This window comes from Ranitomeya imitator, chromosome 2 (genome assembly GCF_032444005.1).
Source record: "Ranitomeya imitator isolate aRanImi1 chromosome 2, aRanImi1.pri, whole genome shotgun sequence".
Classification (NCBI taxonomy): domain Eukaryota; kingdom Metazoa; phylum Chordata; class Amphibia; order Anura; family Dendrobatidae; genus Ranitomeya; species Ranitomeya imitator.
Window position 1 is genome coordinate 822,487,139 of NC_091283.1, and position 14,671 is coordinate 822,501,809.

General features: G+C 48.5%; 1 protein-coding gene across 3 annotated transcripts in view; it reads right to left on the reverse strand.

The window, feature by feature from the left end:
* EDRF1 (erythroid differentiation regulatory factor 1) overlaps positions 1-14,671 on the reverse strand; it is a 70,364-nt gene that overhangs the window by 17,679 nt on the left and 38,014 nt on the right. For all 3 annotated transcript variants that reach the window (XM_069753963.1, XM_069753961.1, XM_069753962.1), the window contains one exon: positions 8,346-8,504. In XM_069753963.1, coding sequence (XP_069610064.1) covers positions 8,346-8,504 — 159 coding nt within the window. The remainder of the gene's footprint in view (positions 1-8,345; positions 8,505-14,671) is intronic.

The window sequence follows — 14,671 nt, forward strand, 5'->3', positions numbered from 1 at the left end:
ATCCCTACAAAAAAGGTATCATTTTTATCGGTGCATAAGCACCTATACAGCCATACCACTACTATAAGTAACAATGTGCCGACAGATTCCTCTTAAAGGGATTTTCGGTTTGTACAACCCGTATCTGTTAGGGACTCTTCCTGATCAGTTGATTTTGTCATAGGATGAGGCATAGTCTTCAGTCTCTGCAGGTGAAATAAAGCCTGTGTAATGCATTAATACGCTGGGTGTCCTGGGAGCAGGGAGAGTATTCTTTTAGCAAAATGGGGGTCTCTTGAATTTACGATATATATGGCCTCCCGACATATGTAAGGACTGGGTTTTCTAAAGCAGAAAAGTCCTTTAAATAGTGAGGCACAGGTTGCCTTAATTATGCGATATCTGCACAGAAAAATCAGATTCTGAAATTCAACATCTGGTCGAAAGGAAGACATCGCCATCAATTCTGCAGACTTCCCGGTTACATAGACTGTGTAAAATCACTCTGCTCACATCAAAGATGAAGCGGTGAATTTAATGTCGTCTGACAGACTGACTCCTACGTGCCACAAGGAATCATGAATACAAGCTGCTCGTGCAGCCCCCGCCGCCCACATACACAGAGGTTAGATCAGGAGCGCAGGGAAGACCCCCGCAGTGCCGCTACACGTAAGGGCAGGAACAAAGCTGTTATTATTGCGGGGGTAGATGGGCACTGATCAGTGGGCGATGTCCTCACATCATTTATTACGCGCATCCATCTGCACATCTGCAGGATGTGCTCGAGCACATAATCAGAAAGTTGGGAAATGAGGGAGACATTTGATTGAGGCATTTCAGTGCATACTAAAAGCGAGATGATCTTCGTAATCAGGACATAAGGGAACAAGCTGCTCCGAGCAGCAGAAGATCACAAAAAGTGAATTACTCTCTTTATGTAGATTTCAGATACAGTCACAATCCACTTCTTCTCATGCAAATAACGGAGGACACAAAGCAAAGATTACTACGAACCTGGTAAGGAGGCTGGAATTAATGTCAGGCTCTGACCATATGAGGACATCACATGGCGGGAAGAAGCTGAATATGTACATTACTGCGCAAAAGTTTTAGGCAGGTGTGGAAAAAAAGTGCTGCAGGATGCTTTCAATGATAGAAGTGTTAATAGTTTATTTTTCTAAATCACATCAATATTTGGGAAGTGCCCGTAGCCTTAATCATTAGAGATAAGCGGATCCCTGGATGTTCGGGTCCAGCAGGTTAGGCAGAACAGTTAAAAAAAAAAAAAAAGTTTGAGTACCAGAACAGTAACCGGACCCCATTCACTCGAACGGGGGGCCCAAACATCCAATGTGTGCATGCGGCATCACTGCACACACCGCTTTTGATAGGCAGTAAAATTATTACCGCCGGTCAGACAGCCGCAGTCGCCACAATATCAAAATGACAGTGTGAGTCCACAGCTGTGATACCACTGGTCACTGGTGTTGGCTGACGGGACTACTGCTCCAATCAGCCTACGCCTGCTGCCACTAATAACAGTGAAAGCAGGCGGCCGGTGTTCGGAGTATTCATTAGCCGGCACCTGTGTTCTAAATAAATTGAAAAAAAATGGCTTTTTTCTTTTTAAATTATTTAAATAAATAATAAAAAGATGTGGGGTCACCCCCATTTTGACAACCAGCCTTGCTAAGCAGTCTCGAGTGGCTGGTGTTCTAAGGCCGATAAGGGGCCATTGATATTGGAAAATTGACCACAGATCATCTTGTGCAGATTACTGTCTCTTCATTTGATCCCAGACAGACTTGATGATGTGAGATCAGGGCTCTGTGTGGCCAGATCATCTCTTCCAGAACTCCTCGTTCTTATTTACGCTGAAGATCTTTCTTAATCACATTAGATGTTTGTTTGGACCCATTGTAATGATGTTGAATAAATTTGGGGTCAGACGCCTCCCTGACAGTATTACATGATGGATAAGTATCTACACCCATTACTGTTTGGAGACGTCTGGACAGAAGTGGTATTCATGCAAGAATTGTGACAAAGAAAACATACTTTCTACATGGAAACAAGGCCAAGCGACTCAACTTTGCACAAAAACATAGGAACTAGGGTACAGAAAAACGTCAGGCACGATGTCAAATATTTGGCTGTAACAGAAGGCAGCTTCTTCCAGAAGGGCTGGAGAACGGCACAATAATGAGTGTCTGCAAAAACAGTGAAGAATAGTGGGGGTTCTCTGCAAATTTTGGAATGCATTTCAGCAAATAGAGTTGAGGATTTGGCCAGGATTAATGATGTCCTCAATGCTGAGAATTACAGGCAGATACTTTTCGATCATATAATACCATCAGGAGTCTGCAGCCGGAGAACCACCCCAAACATCCAGCCATAGTCCTTAAGAATGAGGAGTCCTGGTAGTGATGATATGGCCTCCACAGAGCTCTGAACTCACATCATCCAGTCTGTCTGGGATCACGTTAAGAGACAGAAGAAGTGACATCCACAGAAGATCTGCGGCAAGTTATACAAGATATTTGGAAGAACTTCCCTGTCAAGTTCCTTCAGAAACAGTGTACAAGTGTACCTGGAATAAGTGATGACAGCAAAGGGTGGCCACCAAATATTGATTTGTTTTAGATTATTTTCCAGCCTTTTTTTCCCCACACCTGTCTAAAACTTTTGCACAGTACTGTATACGACAAAACTAATAAACATGGATAGATATTTCTTTAAAGTGCAACTCTTATTTCACAAAAACAACTTGTAGAAAGACATGATCTTGCTGACCTCATCCCACACAACAAGGTAAAACAGCTTTTAAACAGATGCCACATTAATACGTCCATTGATTGTACCAATGCTTCTGCTCTGTAACTTGCCATTTGCGTTTATATTTTTTCAGTGGGAGGATTCTCTTCATCAACATTTCTACAGCACTACAGTTACTGGAATGTCCTTTTCATCACTTCCCTGCATGAACTGCACGTAGCTTGGTCAACTGTCCCAAAGTGATAGACAGTCTCTATGTATACAGTATAACCGACAGGAAAGTAGGAGCAGAGCGACCCAGACTCGCCCCCTACAAAGAGACCCAGACCTACCCTCGCTTTCTACAGAGACCCAGACCCACCCTCACTTCCTACAGAGACCCAGACCCGCCCCCTACAAAGAGACCCAGACGCCCCCTCGCTTTCTACAGAGACCCAGACGCCTCCTCGCTTTCTACAGAGACCCAGACGCCCCCTCGCTTTCTACAGAAACCCAGACCCACCCCCGCTTCCTACAGAGACAGAGCCACCCCCGCTTCCTACAGAGACAGAGCCGCCCTCACTTCCTACAGAGACAGAGCCGCCCTCACTTCCTACAGAGACAGAGCCGCCCTCACTTCCTACAGAGACAGAGCCGCCCTCACTTCCTACAGAGACAGAGCCGCCCTCACTTCCTACAGAGACAGAGCCGCCCTCACTTCCTACAGAGACAGAGCCGCCCTCACTTCCTACAGAGACAGAGCCGCCCTCACTTCCTACAGAGACAGAGCCGCCCTCACTTCCTACAGAGACAGAGCCGCCCTCACTTCCTACAGAGACAGAGCCGCCCTCACTTCCTACAGAGAAAGCCAACCTCACTTCCTAGAGACAGAGCCAACCTCACTTACTACAGAGAGAGAGCCGCCCTCACTTCCTACAGAGCCGCCCTCACTTCCTACAGAGCCGCCCTCACTTCCTACAGAGAGACAGAGCCAACCTCACTTCCTACAGAGACAGAGCCGCCCGCACTTCCTACAGAGACAGAGCCGCCCGCACTTCCTACAGAGGAGGAGTTTGAGCACATTTTGGTGGAGTCGGAGTCGGTATAAAATGGACCGACTCCGACTCCTAAAATATATAATAAATTTGGTAGAGTAGTTCAATGCAGTTTGTGGGGAATATTTTTATCTTAAGAATTTAGGAAAGTTATGAAATGTCCTATAAATGTCTGTCCTATTCCTGATCTAAAGGCCCCTTCACATTTAGCGACGCTGCAGCGATACCGACAACGATCCGGATCGCTGCAGCGTCGCTGTTTGGTCGCTGGAGAGCTGTCACACAGACCGCTCTCCAGCGACCAACGATGCCGGTAACCAGGGTAAACATCGGGTAACTAAGCGCAGGGCCGCGCTTAGTAACCCGATGTTTACCCTGGTTACCATGCTAAAAGTAAAAAAAAACAAACACTAGATACTTACCTACAGCCGTCTGTCCTCCAGCGCTGTGCTCTGCTTCTCTGCTCTCCTCCTGTACTGTCTGGGAGCCGGAAAGCAGAGCGGTGACGTCACCGCTCTGCTTTCCGGCTCACAGCCAGTACAGGAGGAGTGCAGAGCACAGCGCTGGAGGACAGACAGCTGTAGGTAAGTATCTAGTGTTTGTTTTTTTTTACTTTTAGCATGGTAACCAGGGTAAACATCGGGTTACTAAGCGCGGCCCTGCGCTTAGTTACCCGATGTTTACCCTGGTTACCAGTGAAGACATCGCTGGATCGGTGTCACACACGCCGATCCAGCGATGTCTCCAGGGAGTCCAGCGACGAAATAAAGTTCTGGACTTTATTCAGCGACCAACGATCTCCCAGCAGGGGCCTGATCGTTGGTCGCTGTCACACATAACGATTCAATTAACGATATCGTTGCTACGTCACAAATAGCAACGATATCGTTAACAATATCGTTATGTGTGAAGGTACCTTAAGGTCTAGACTTTTAGCTGCGATGAATCTGTGCTGCAGTTTAGGTTCATGATAAGTAGTGAAGCTCCTCCTCTACAGATAAGGGGAAAAATAAACAAATAGAGAAGGAATGCCTGCATTCATCTCAGAACTTCTGGAGTGAAAAGGAAAGCAGGATTAAGGCAAGTACTTCTTAAAGCATATCTAAACTTTCAATAAACTGTGCATGAATAAATAGTCCAGTATATGTTGTCTCTGTATTCTTGATGTTTCAATTTGTTTTTCTTCTTAGCTCATGTTTGGAGAAATAAGCTGCCCTGATGACTTATATACACTATACATAGAATATAATGAGAAAAGGAGATTTTTGTGCACTCGCCGTAAAATCTCTTTCTCTTAGCCTCTAATTGGGGGACACAGGACCATGGGTGTTATGCTGCTGTCCACTAGGAGGCGACACTATGCATAATCTGAAAAAGATTAACCGTGGCTCCTCCTCTGCAGTATACACCCCTGGACGGCATCAGCCTTCTCCAGACGGGATTACAGATGAAGAAAAGTGGGTCTCCTGCGAGACTCCCGGCATGGCTCCTTCCTCGGCCCCCTATTACGGGGTGCCCGGTTGAAGTCGAGATGGCTATTCCCTATGTCGCTCCTTCCCCAGTCCCTCGGGTGCTGGTTCGAAGTCGAGACCCCTCTCCTTCCCCAATTCCTTTTGGTTTATGGGTTGAGGTCGAGGCGAGGATAAAGCCCCCTGATGGTGACAGCAGCACCCTCCCTAATCCCCCTCTGGGGGCATTAGGTTGAGACGCCTCAGGTAGGGCCTGTACAGGCAGCACTCTGCAGCTTCCAGCAGTATGGGCCAGCACACTGCGGCTGCATCCAGGGACCCCAGCCCAGCTGCGGGCTCCTGTCGGGGCTGGGGGGAGTGCAGGCAGGCATGACACATATGAGACACAGGGCTCCCTGCGCCCCTGTCTCTGTGGCAGCACCAGCTCTATACTGCCTCAGGGAGACCCTTCAAAGGGCCCCCCTCCTGCATATAGGCCCACCGCTATTCTGCCTTTAAATCCGGAGGGGCCAAATTCAGATCTGCCCCCCCCCCCCCCTGGACTTCCGCACCTGCCTTGAGCCTTTCTGGGCATCAGACTTCGAATTTAGGCCGCGGCGTCGGCCTAGCTGAAGCCGCTGCCCCCGGATGACAAATATGACACTCTACAGTGTGTGTGTGTGTGTGTGTGTGTGTGTGTGTGTGTGTGTGTGTGTGTGTGTGTGTGTGTTCGTTCTGCAATATGATTCAGCACAAACATGCTCGCTCCCTCCCCGATGTTTACCCTGGTTACCAGCGTAAAAGTGAAAAAAAAACAAACAGTACATACTTACCTACCGCTGTCTGTCCTCGGCGCTGTGCTCTGCACTCCTCCTGCTCTGGCTGTGAGCGTCGGTCAGCCGGAAAGCAGAGCGGTGACGTCACCGCTCTGCTTTCCGGCCGCTGTGCTCACAGCCAGTGCAGGAGGAGAGCAGAGAAGTACAGCGCCGGGGACAGACAGCGGTAGGTAAGTATGTACTGTTTGTTTTTTTCACTTTTACGCTGGTAACCAGGGTAAACATCGGGTTACTAAGCGCGGCCCTGCGCTTAGTTACCAGATGTTTACCCTGGTTACCCGGGGACCTCGGGATCGTTGGTCGCTGGAGAGCTGTCTGTGTGACAGCTCTCCAGCGACCAAACAGCGACGCTGCAGCGATCCGGATCGTTGTCGGTATCGCTGCAGCGTCGCTTAATGTGAAGGGGCCTTAAGAAGACATTTACAACGCTGCCACCCAGAAGTTTACAAAGCTGTGATTGAAAAAGATCACAGCAGCACCAAGAAACCAGAGACCAGCACTTCCCGCCAGGCAAAAGAGGAGGAAGGAGCGCTCTTAATGGAGAAATGGCTCACAAACTTGGTGTTTCTCTGGAAAGAGAAAGTATTAGAAAATTAGTGATTGAAGAAGCCCTTAACCAAAAGGAACATTTTAAAAAGACTCTCAGGAGACGCTTTGTGTTTCTTTAAATGGATGCCTGCACACGTCACAGAGTGAACTATTTTGCTATCAACGTTCAATGTGTTTGTGACAACAAAAAAACATTACTACAGAACAAACATATTACTACAGAAGAACAGCAAAATGATTCTTTACAATTAAATGATCTTGTTGAAGCTGCTTCACACCTCTTTCCTATTCACCACATGCACTGTGTTATGCACATGCTGCAGCTAGCAATAAGAGATAGTCTGCAAGAGGGACATGCTGGAACTCTGATTAGCAAAGTGAAGAAATTGGCTATTGCTGACAGAACCCCTAAAATTGATTCCATCTTGAAGAGACGTGCTGGAAAAGAGGCAATTGTGGATCAAGCCACTCGGTGGGGCAGCACCTATTTAATGGTTGAGCTATTGCTTGAGCTGAAACCCTTCCTTGTAGATATGGCCACCCTCAGGTAACACTACATGAAGGTCAATGGACACAGGTGGCTGAATTGAAGGAATTGCTTCATCACCCATTTACAGTGACTAAAAAGTTACAAGCTGAGAATTTAACTCCTGGCATTTTTATAAAGGAGTGGAAGAACTTGTTGTTTTGCCCGTCTCAAAGAGGAAGTTTTATCGCAGATGGCATTGCTGTTTCTATGAAACAGAGAGAGACACTGCTATTAGAAAATAAAATTCTTCTGGCAGCTGTTTATGTGTACCCGAGTCATCGTATATTGCTGGATGATCAACAGCTTGCTAAAGGAAAAGAAGCTGTGATTGAGGTAGCAGTTAGGATGAGTGGGCTACAGGACGGCCAAGAGCAAGAGGACTCAGGTCCTGCCAGTGCTGCTGCTGCCGTTCCTTCATCCTCATCAGATGATGAGTTTGAGTTCGAAAAGTATTTAGACGACATGGAGCAGGCAAAGCGTTGCTGCAGGGAAAAAGATTCCACTAGAAAACAGATTGACCATATTTCAGCACCATTTTTCACTTGCTCTCAAAGAAGTAGAAGAGTTCAATTGTTCATCAAAACTGACTGTGCACGAGGCAATTCCTTTATGCCCTGAAATTTAGAGATGTTGCCCATGTGGTTACTGCTTTGCCACCAACCAAAGTTAGTGTTGAGAGGTTGTTCTCTAGCCTTAAAATAATTAGTTCAGATGTGAGGTCATCTATAAAGGAGGATCTGATGGAGGCGATACTATTTCTCAGAACATATTCATAGACTGCACAAATGCTATTCAGTACGTTTTTGTTGAAAACTTTTCTGTTTTACACTTACTCCACAGTGTATAATAAATCGCAAATATGAAAAAGTTTTTTGATCTAAAGTTGTATTCCAATAAATAAATTTAATGTTCTATCTAAATGGCTTGATTATTGTATCATAATAATGATTAAAAGCCAGATGTTACCATTTTACCACAGTCAATTCGTCACTTAAACATGAGCCATGTATGAGGGAGTCGGAGTCAGAGTTGGAGTCGAAGTTGGAGACGGCATCATGGAAATTGTGGAGTCGGAGATTTTTAGCCTACCGACTCCACAGCCCTGCTTAAATCTTGACAAAACTTTTTCATCGGGTCACTTTCTGTGTTTAGTGGGAGAGCAGGTACCATAGTCATAGAGCCGCACTGTAATTACCTGTTCCTGTGCTTTTCTGGAGATGGGAGCGTAATCCTGCAGCAGAGTGGCCATTGTGAAATACGTTGTGGACAGTTCCCAGTAAACCGAATCCCAAACAGCTTGATGAGTTTCTCTTTTAGTGAGCGACTTTAATGCTTTCTGATAGTAATCAATGGCCTACAAAGACAAGAAAGATTGCACACCATTACTTTTCAATTAGCAGCATATGTACAGAATTAAAGGTTGGAAAGTTACACGGCGCCATTCTTTTCTATCGTGAAATATCTGGCCTCCTCGTAGCACAATTTTACAATTTATGCACAGAACTTTGTCATATAAAAGTACTGTAACTTCATGAATAAACAGCTTTTTTTTCTGACAGCCATCTCTCCTAACTCCCCCATACACATGCATGCTCTGTTTGACATAGCGTGCATGTGTTTTTGACAGAGAGGGTTAAGCTGCTGACGAAGACCTATGGCTCTATCTTATCTCCCGGTATATTAAAAGGAACAGGCATTGCAATTCATCAAAGCCAATACTTCTCTCCCAGGTCGGTTAGTCCCCAGATGGACACAAATTCATCATTGCTTCAGCGCCTGTGTAGTTTTGTACCTTTTTTTGTTTGCACCTAATTCATTAGGCTAAATTCACACACTGCGTTAGTGCAGTCCTTTCAACACATCCGTTAAACGGACTGCACTAACGCAAGTGCCGATGTTTGCACAGCGCTAGCGCAGATGGAGCATCTGCTAGCTCCATCTGCGCTAGCAGTGACGGACCCGGAAACTATGCAGCCCGCGTCTCGGGTCCGTCACTCAATGACTGCACATCGCTAGCGCACGCCCATTCTGGGCGTGCGCTAGCGATGCGTCCGCCATTGAAAGTAATAGCGGCGTTAACGGACTACGTTACACCGTGTTATGCCACGGTGTAACGTAGTCCGTTAAACGGGTCACACTAACGCAGTGTGAACCCAGCCTTATTCAATTTGAGCCTTTTTTAAAAAGTTTTTGTATATGTGCTTGGCAGGTTTTTTTTTTATTTTTGTTTTCTGCTTTTAATAAATCCAAATGTTTTCACCCGATTCATCAATTGCGAGTTTTTGAAAAAAAAAAAATGCAATATTTGGCACAACTCATCTCCAGTTCTATCCCTCCTTAGTGTATATTTGAATACGCTGGTATTTTAGAGCAATTTTTGCCCCATTATGTGAAACATGGGATTTTTTTGGTGCCAAAAAGTTCCAAAAACAGTTCATATCAGAAGAGAAAAAAAAAAAAGACCATTTCTAACTGTGACAAGCTCATGAATCGCGAACGCCAGTTAGAATAATTTGGTGCTAAAACCGGTAAATAATACAACATGACAAAAAAGTAAAGTGACTTTTTAATAAAATAAAAAAACAAATGATGAATGTGGGCTTAAGCTTGTTGGCTGGTGAATTTGGTCGACTTTTCATTTTGTCTATGGAGACTTAAGTTTTGCTCATCTTGACTTTTTGTACAAACTCTGGGTGCAATAAAGCTTTCCTTTTTGCATACACTTGACCAGTATCAGTTTTTTTCTAATTCAAAAAGGGCACAGAAACAAAAATCTACAGCTTTTAAAAAATAAAAAAGCCAAATTTTGACGTAGCCAAAAAAAAACAAACAAAAAAAAAAAACAGGATTTTTGGTTGCTTACCGTAAAATCTGTTTCTTGGAGCCTCCATTGGGGGACACAGGAACCATGGGTGTATGCTGCTGCCACTAGGAGGCTGACACTATGCAAATAAAAAAGTCAGCTCCTCCTCTGCAGTGTACACCCCACCGACTGGCATTATACTCTTCAGTTAGTGAGAAAGCAGCAGGAGATAATGAACAAGGTTGAAAAACCATAGCCACAAACTTGAGAACTGTAAACGTGAGAACAGTCATATAACATATAACAGAAACATTGGGAGGGAGCTGTGTCCCCCAATGGAGGCTCCAAGAAACAGATTTTACGGTAAGCAACCAAAAATCCTGTTTTCTTTATCGCCTCTCATTGGGGGGACACAGGAACCATGGGACGTCCCAAAGCAGTCCCCTAGGGCGGGAAAACCAGACTTCCATCAGGTCAGAGGACTCACCACTGCCGCCTGCAAGATCCTTCTGCCTAGGCTGGCGTCCGCTGAAGCGTAGGTATGGACCTTGTAAAATTTGGCGAACGTGTGGATGGAAAACCAAGTAGCCGCTTTGCAAAGCTGTAGGGCGGAAGCCCTGTGGTGTACTGCCCAGGAGGCGCCGACCGCCCGGGTAGAGTGAGCCTTAATCCCAGTAGGGGGCACTCTGTTCTTGACCCGGTAAGCCTCCAAAATTGCCATTCTGATCCAGCGAGCAATAGTCGCCTTGGAAGCCGGTTGGCCTCTGTGCGTGCTATCAGGAATGACGAAAAAAGAATCCGTCTTCCGGAAAGTGGACGTTCTATCCAGGTAGATCCTCACTACCCTGATGAGGTCCAGCTTGTTCAACGATCGCTCCAGAGGAGGAGTCGGAGCTGGACAAAAGGAAGGTAGAACGATGTTCTCGTTGAGGTGGAAGGTGGAAACCACCTTAGGAAGAAAAGAAGGTGGAGGCCGGAAGACCACCTTGTCCTGGTGAATGACCAAAAACGGAGGTCGGCAAGACAGGGCCGCCAACTCGGAAACGCGGCGAATAGACGTGATGGCCACAAGAAAGGTCACCTTCCAAGATAGAGGAATCTCCCTAAGAGGTTCAAAGGGGGAAACCCTCAGAACGTCCAGTACCACGTTTAAATCCCATGCATCCACAGGGGCCCTGTACGGTGGGACAGCGTGGGCTACTCCTTGAAGGAAGGTCTTAACCTGTGGCCGAGAAGCTAAAGTCTTCTGAAAGAGGATGGAAAGCGCAGAGACCTGGCCCTTCAGGGAGCTAAGAGCCAGGCCCGAATCCAGTCCTGCCTGAAGGAAGGCTAAAAGAGAAGGCAGAGAAAAGGACATAGATGGAACGCGGTTGGACTCGCACCAACGGAAGTAAGCCTTCCAGGTACGGTAGTAGATCCTGGAAGACGAAGGCTTCCGAGCCTGAATCATGGTGTGAATCACCCGGTCCGAAAGGCCGGACGCTCTTAGAACCGCGGTCTCAACAGCCACGCCGTTAAACTGAGCGACCGAGAATTCGGGTGGCAGATCGGACCCTGAGACAGCAGATTGGGCCTGTCTGGAAGGCGCCAGGGAGCGTACGCGAGAAGGTTGACGAGCTCCGCGAACCAAGCTCTCCTGGGCCAATCCGGGGCGATCAGGATGACCGGCACCCCTTCCGCTTTGATCTTCAACAGTTTGGAAAGCAATGGAAGGGGTGGGAACAGGTAGGGCAGCAAGAACTGTGACCAAGGAATGGCCAGAGCGTCGACGCCCACTGCCAGAGGATCGCGAGACCTGGAGACAAACTGCAGAACCTTCCTGTTCATTCGGGATGCCGTGAGGTCCACGTCCGGAGTCCCCCATCGAAGACAAATCTGATGGAAGACCTCCGGATGCAAGGACCATTCCCCTGCCGCGAGACCCTCGCGGCTGAGGAAGTCGGCGGCCCAGTTTTCCACGCCGGGGATATGCACCGCGGATATCACCGGAACCATTGCCTCTGCCCAAAGGAGGATCTTGGATACCTCGGCAAGGGCCAAGGAGCTCAGAGTCCCCCCCTGATGGTTGACATATGCCACAGCCGTGGCGTTGTCCGTCTGGATCCGGACTGGCAGGCCCCTGAGAATCCTTTCCCAGTGGCGGAGGGACAGAAAGATGGCCCGAATTTCGAGGACATTGATTGGCAGAGATGACTCCTGCGACGACCAACGGCCCTGAACCGTCAGGTGGCGAAAAACCGCACCCCAGCCGAGCAGGCTGGCATCCGTCGTCACCACTTGCCAGTGAACTGGAAGGAAGGACCTGCCCTGGGAGATGAGAGGTGACGTCAGCCACCAGTTGAGAGACCGTTTGACCCGAGAAGAGAGTCGGATCGGCCGATCCAGGGAGAAGACAGACCTTTCCCACTGAGACAGAATGGCTTGCTGAAGGGGTCGTGAATGGAATTGGGCGAAGGGAATCGCTTCCAATGTTGCTACCATCCTCTCCAGAACCTTCATGACCGATCGGAGGGAGGGAGGCCGAGGACCCTGGAGCAAGCGTATGTCCCGACAAAGAGTGGATCTCTTGTCTTTGGGAAGGAAGACTCTGGTTTGACGAGTGTCGAAGAGCATGCCCAGAAAGATGATGCGCTGAGAAGGAATAAGGCAGGACTTCTTCCGGTTGACCAGCCACCCGAAACGGGCTAAGGTGTCGAGAACAATGGACAGGCTTTCGTGAGCCTGAGAAAAGGACGGAGCCTTGATGAGGATGTCGTCGAGGTATGGAAATAGGACCAGGCCTCTGACTCTCAAGATGACCATCAGCACCGCCATGATCTTCGTGAACACCCTTGGAGCGGTTGCGAGACCGAACGGCAGGGCGACGAACTGAAAATGTTCCCGGAGCAATGCAAAGCGCAGGAAACGGTGATGTCCGGGAAATATCGGGACATGGATGTCTATTGAGCACAGAAATTCCTGGGCCTCCATGGAAGCAGTTACTGAACAAAGGGATTCCATTCTGAAGTGTCTCAGACGAACTCTCCTGTTCAGCAATTTGAGGTCCAGAATGGGGCGAACCTTGCCGTCTTTTTTCGGTACCACAAAAAGGTTCGAGTAGAAACCCGTGAACCGTTCTTTTTCTGGGACGGGAACGATTACCCCGGCTTTGAGAAGAGAAGCAATGGCTGCGAAGAAACCCGGAACTAGAGCGGGATCTCTTGGAGGACGGGATTCGAAGAAACAATCCCGGGGTCGTGAAACGAACTCTATCTTGTATCCCGAGGATACAACTTCCCTGATCCATGCGGAAAACCAGACATCCCTGAAAAAGAGAAGACGGCCGCCCAACCTGGGAGTTGGGCTGGAGTCTTTGCGAGAGTCATGCCGAGGTGGATCTTCCAGTCCTGGGCCTGGAGGATCTACCCTGGGAGTAGCGAGGACGCCAGGACGGAGTGGGCCTAAAGGACACCGCCTTCTTCTCTTGATGTGCCTGTGGCCTCTGTTGCTGCTGGGAAAAGGAGTTTGAAGCTGCGAAGCGACAAAAAGGCCGAAAGGAGCGAAACTGCCGTCTAGGAGGAGGGCGACGAGGCTTAGCCTGGGGAAGAAGAGAACTTGTACCCCCAGTGGCGTCCTTAATGATTTGGTCCAGCTGGGAACCAAAGAGACGAGAGCCCTGGAAGGGCAGACTGGTAAGGGACTTTTTGGAAGATAAGTCCGCCTGCCAGGCCTTGAGCCAAACGGTCCGGCGGATGGCAACAGCATTGCTGGAAGCCTGAGCCGCACAAGACGCGGCATCCAGGGAGGCAGAGACCAGGTATTCACCAGCATGGGAAATCTGGTTGGCAAGCTCCGCTAGTTGCACGCGAGGCGCCCCGTCCAGGATACCTCGACGGAGATCTTTGGCCCATTTGGAAATGGATTTAGAAACCCAAGTAGAAGCAAAAGCTGGGCATAGAGCCCCTGCAGCCGCTTCAAAGGCTGACTTCGCGAAGGATTCCACAACTCTATCGTTAGAGTCCTTCTGAGATGCTCCACCGGACAGTGGAAGCACCGTGTTGGTGGACAGCCTGGAAACAGGGGGATCCACCGAGGGAGAGACCGTCCAATTGGCGGTAAGTTCTGGAGAAAAGGGATATAACACACACAGGCGTTTTCCCCTCTGAAAACGCCTAGTGGGGTTCTCTCTCTCTCTGGACAAGATTTCCTCGAATTCAGGATGAGGAGCAAAAAACTTAAGAAGGTGGTTTGGCCCGTCTAAACGAAACCGCCTGATCTGCGGGTTCCGTATAGGGATCCTTGATGCCACAGGTTTGGTTTATTGCCCCAATGAGATTCTGGACCATATCCCTCATGGTGGTGATTTGGTTAGAATCCAGCTCCGAAATATCCTCCGAGGGCGCATCAGAGAGTGCCTCGCCTGACTCAGGGGAGGAGGATCGGGGGGGACACCGACCGCAGGGGAGGGTCGTGTGGCGAGATGGAGCGAGAAGAGGACTCAGACCGACGTTCCTGTCTGGACCTTTTGTGGCTTATCAAGGAGGGCTCGGGCGGCGGTTCCTGTGACCCGCTGGCCACTGCAGGGGTAACCGATCCAGCACGGACACCAGGGTTTGAGACACCCGTGTTAAATCGGCCACCGATTGAGACAGAGAGGAGGCTCATCCTGGGATGGGGGTATCACTCTCGGGCGGATCGGCCGGGGGATCCTGGGAGGTGGGAAAAATCGGGTTCCTGCA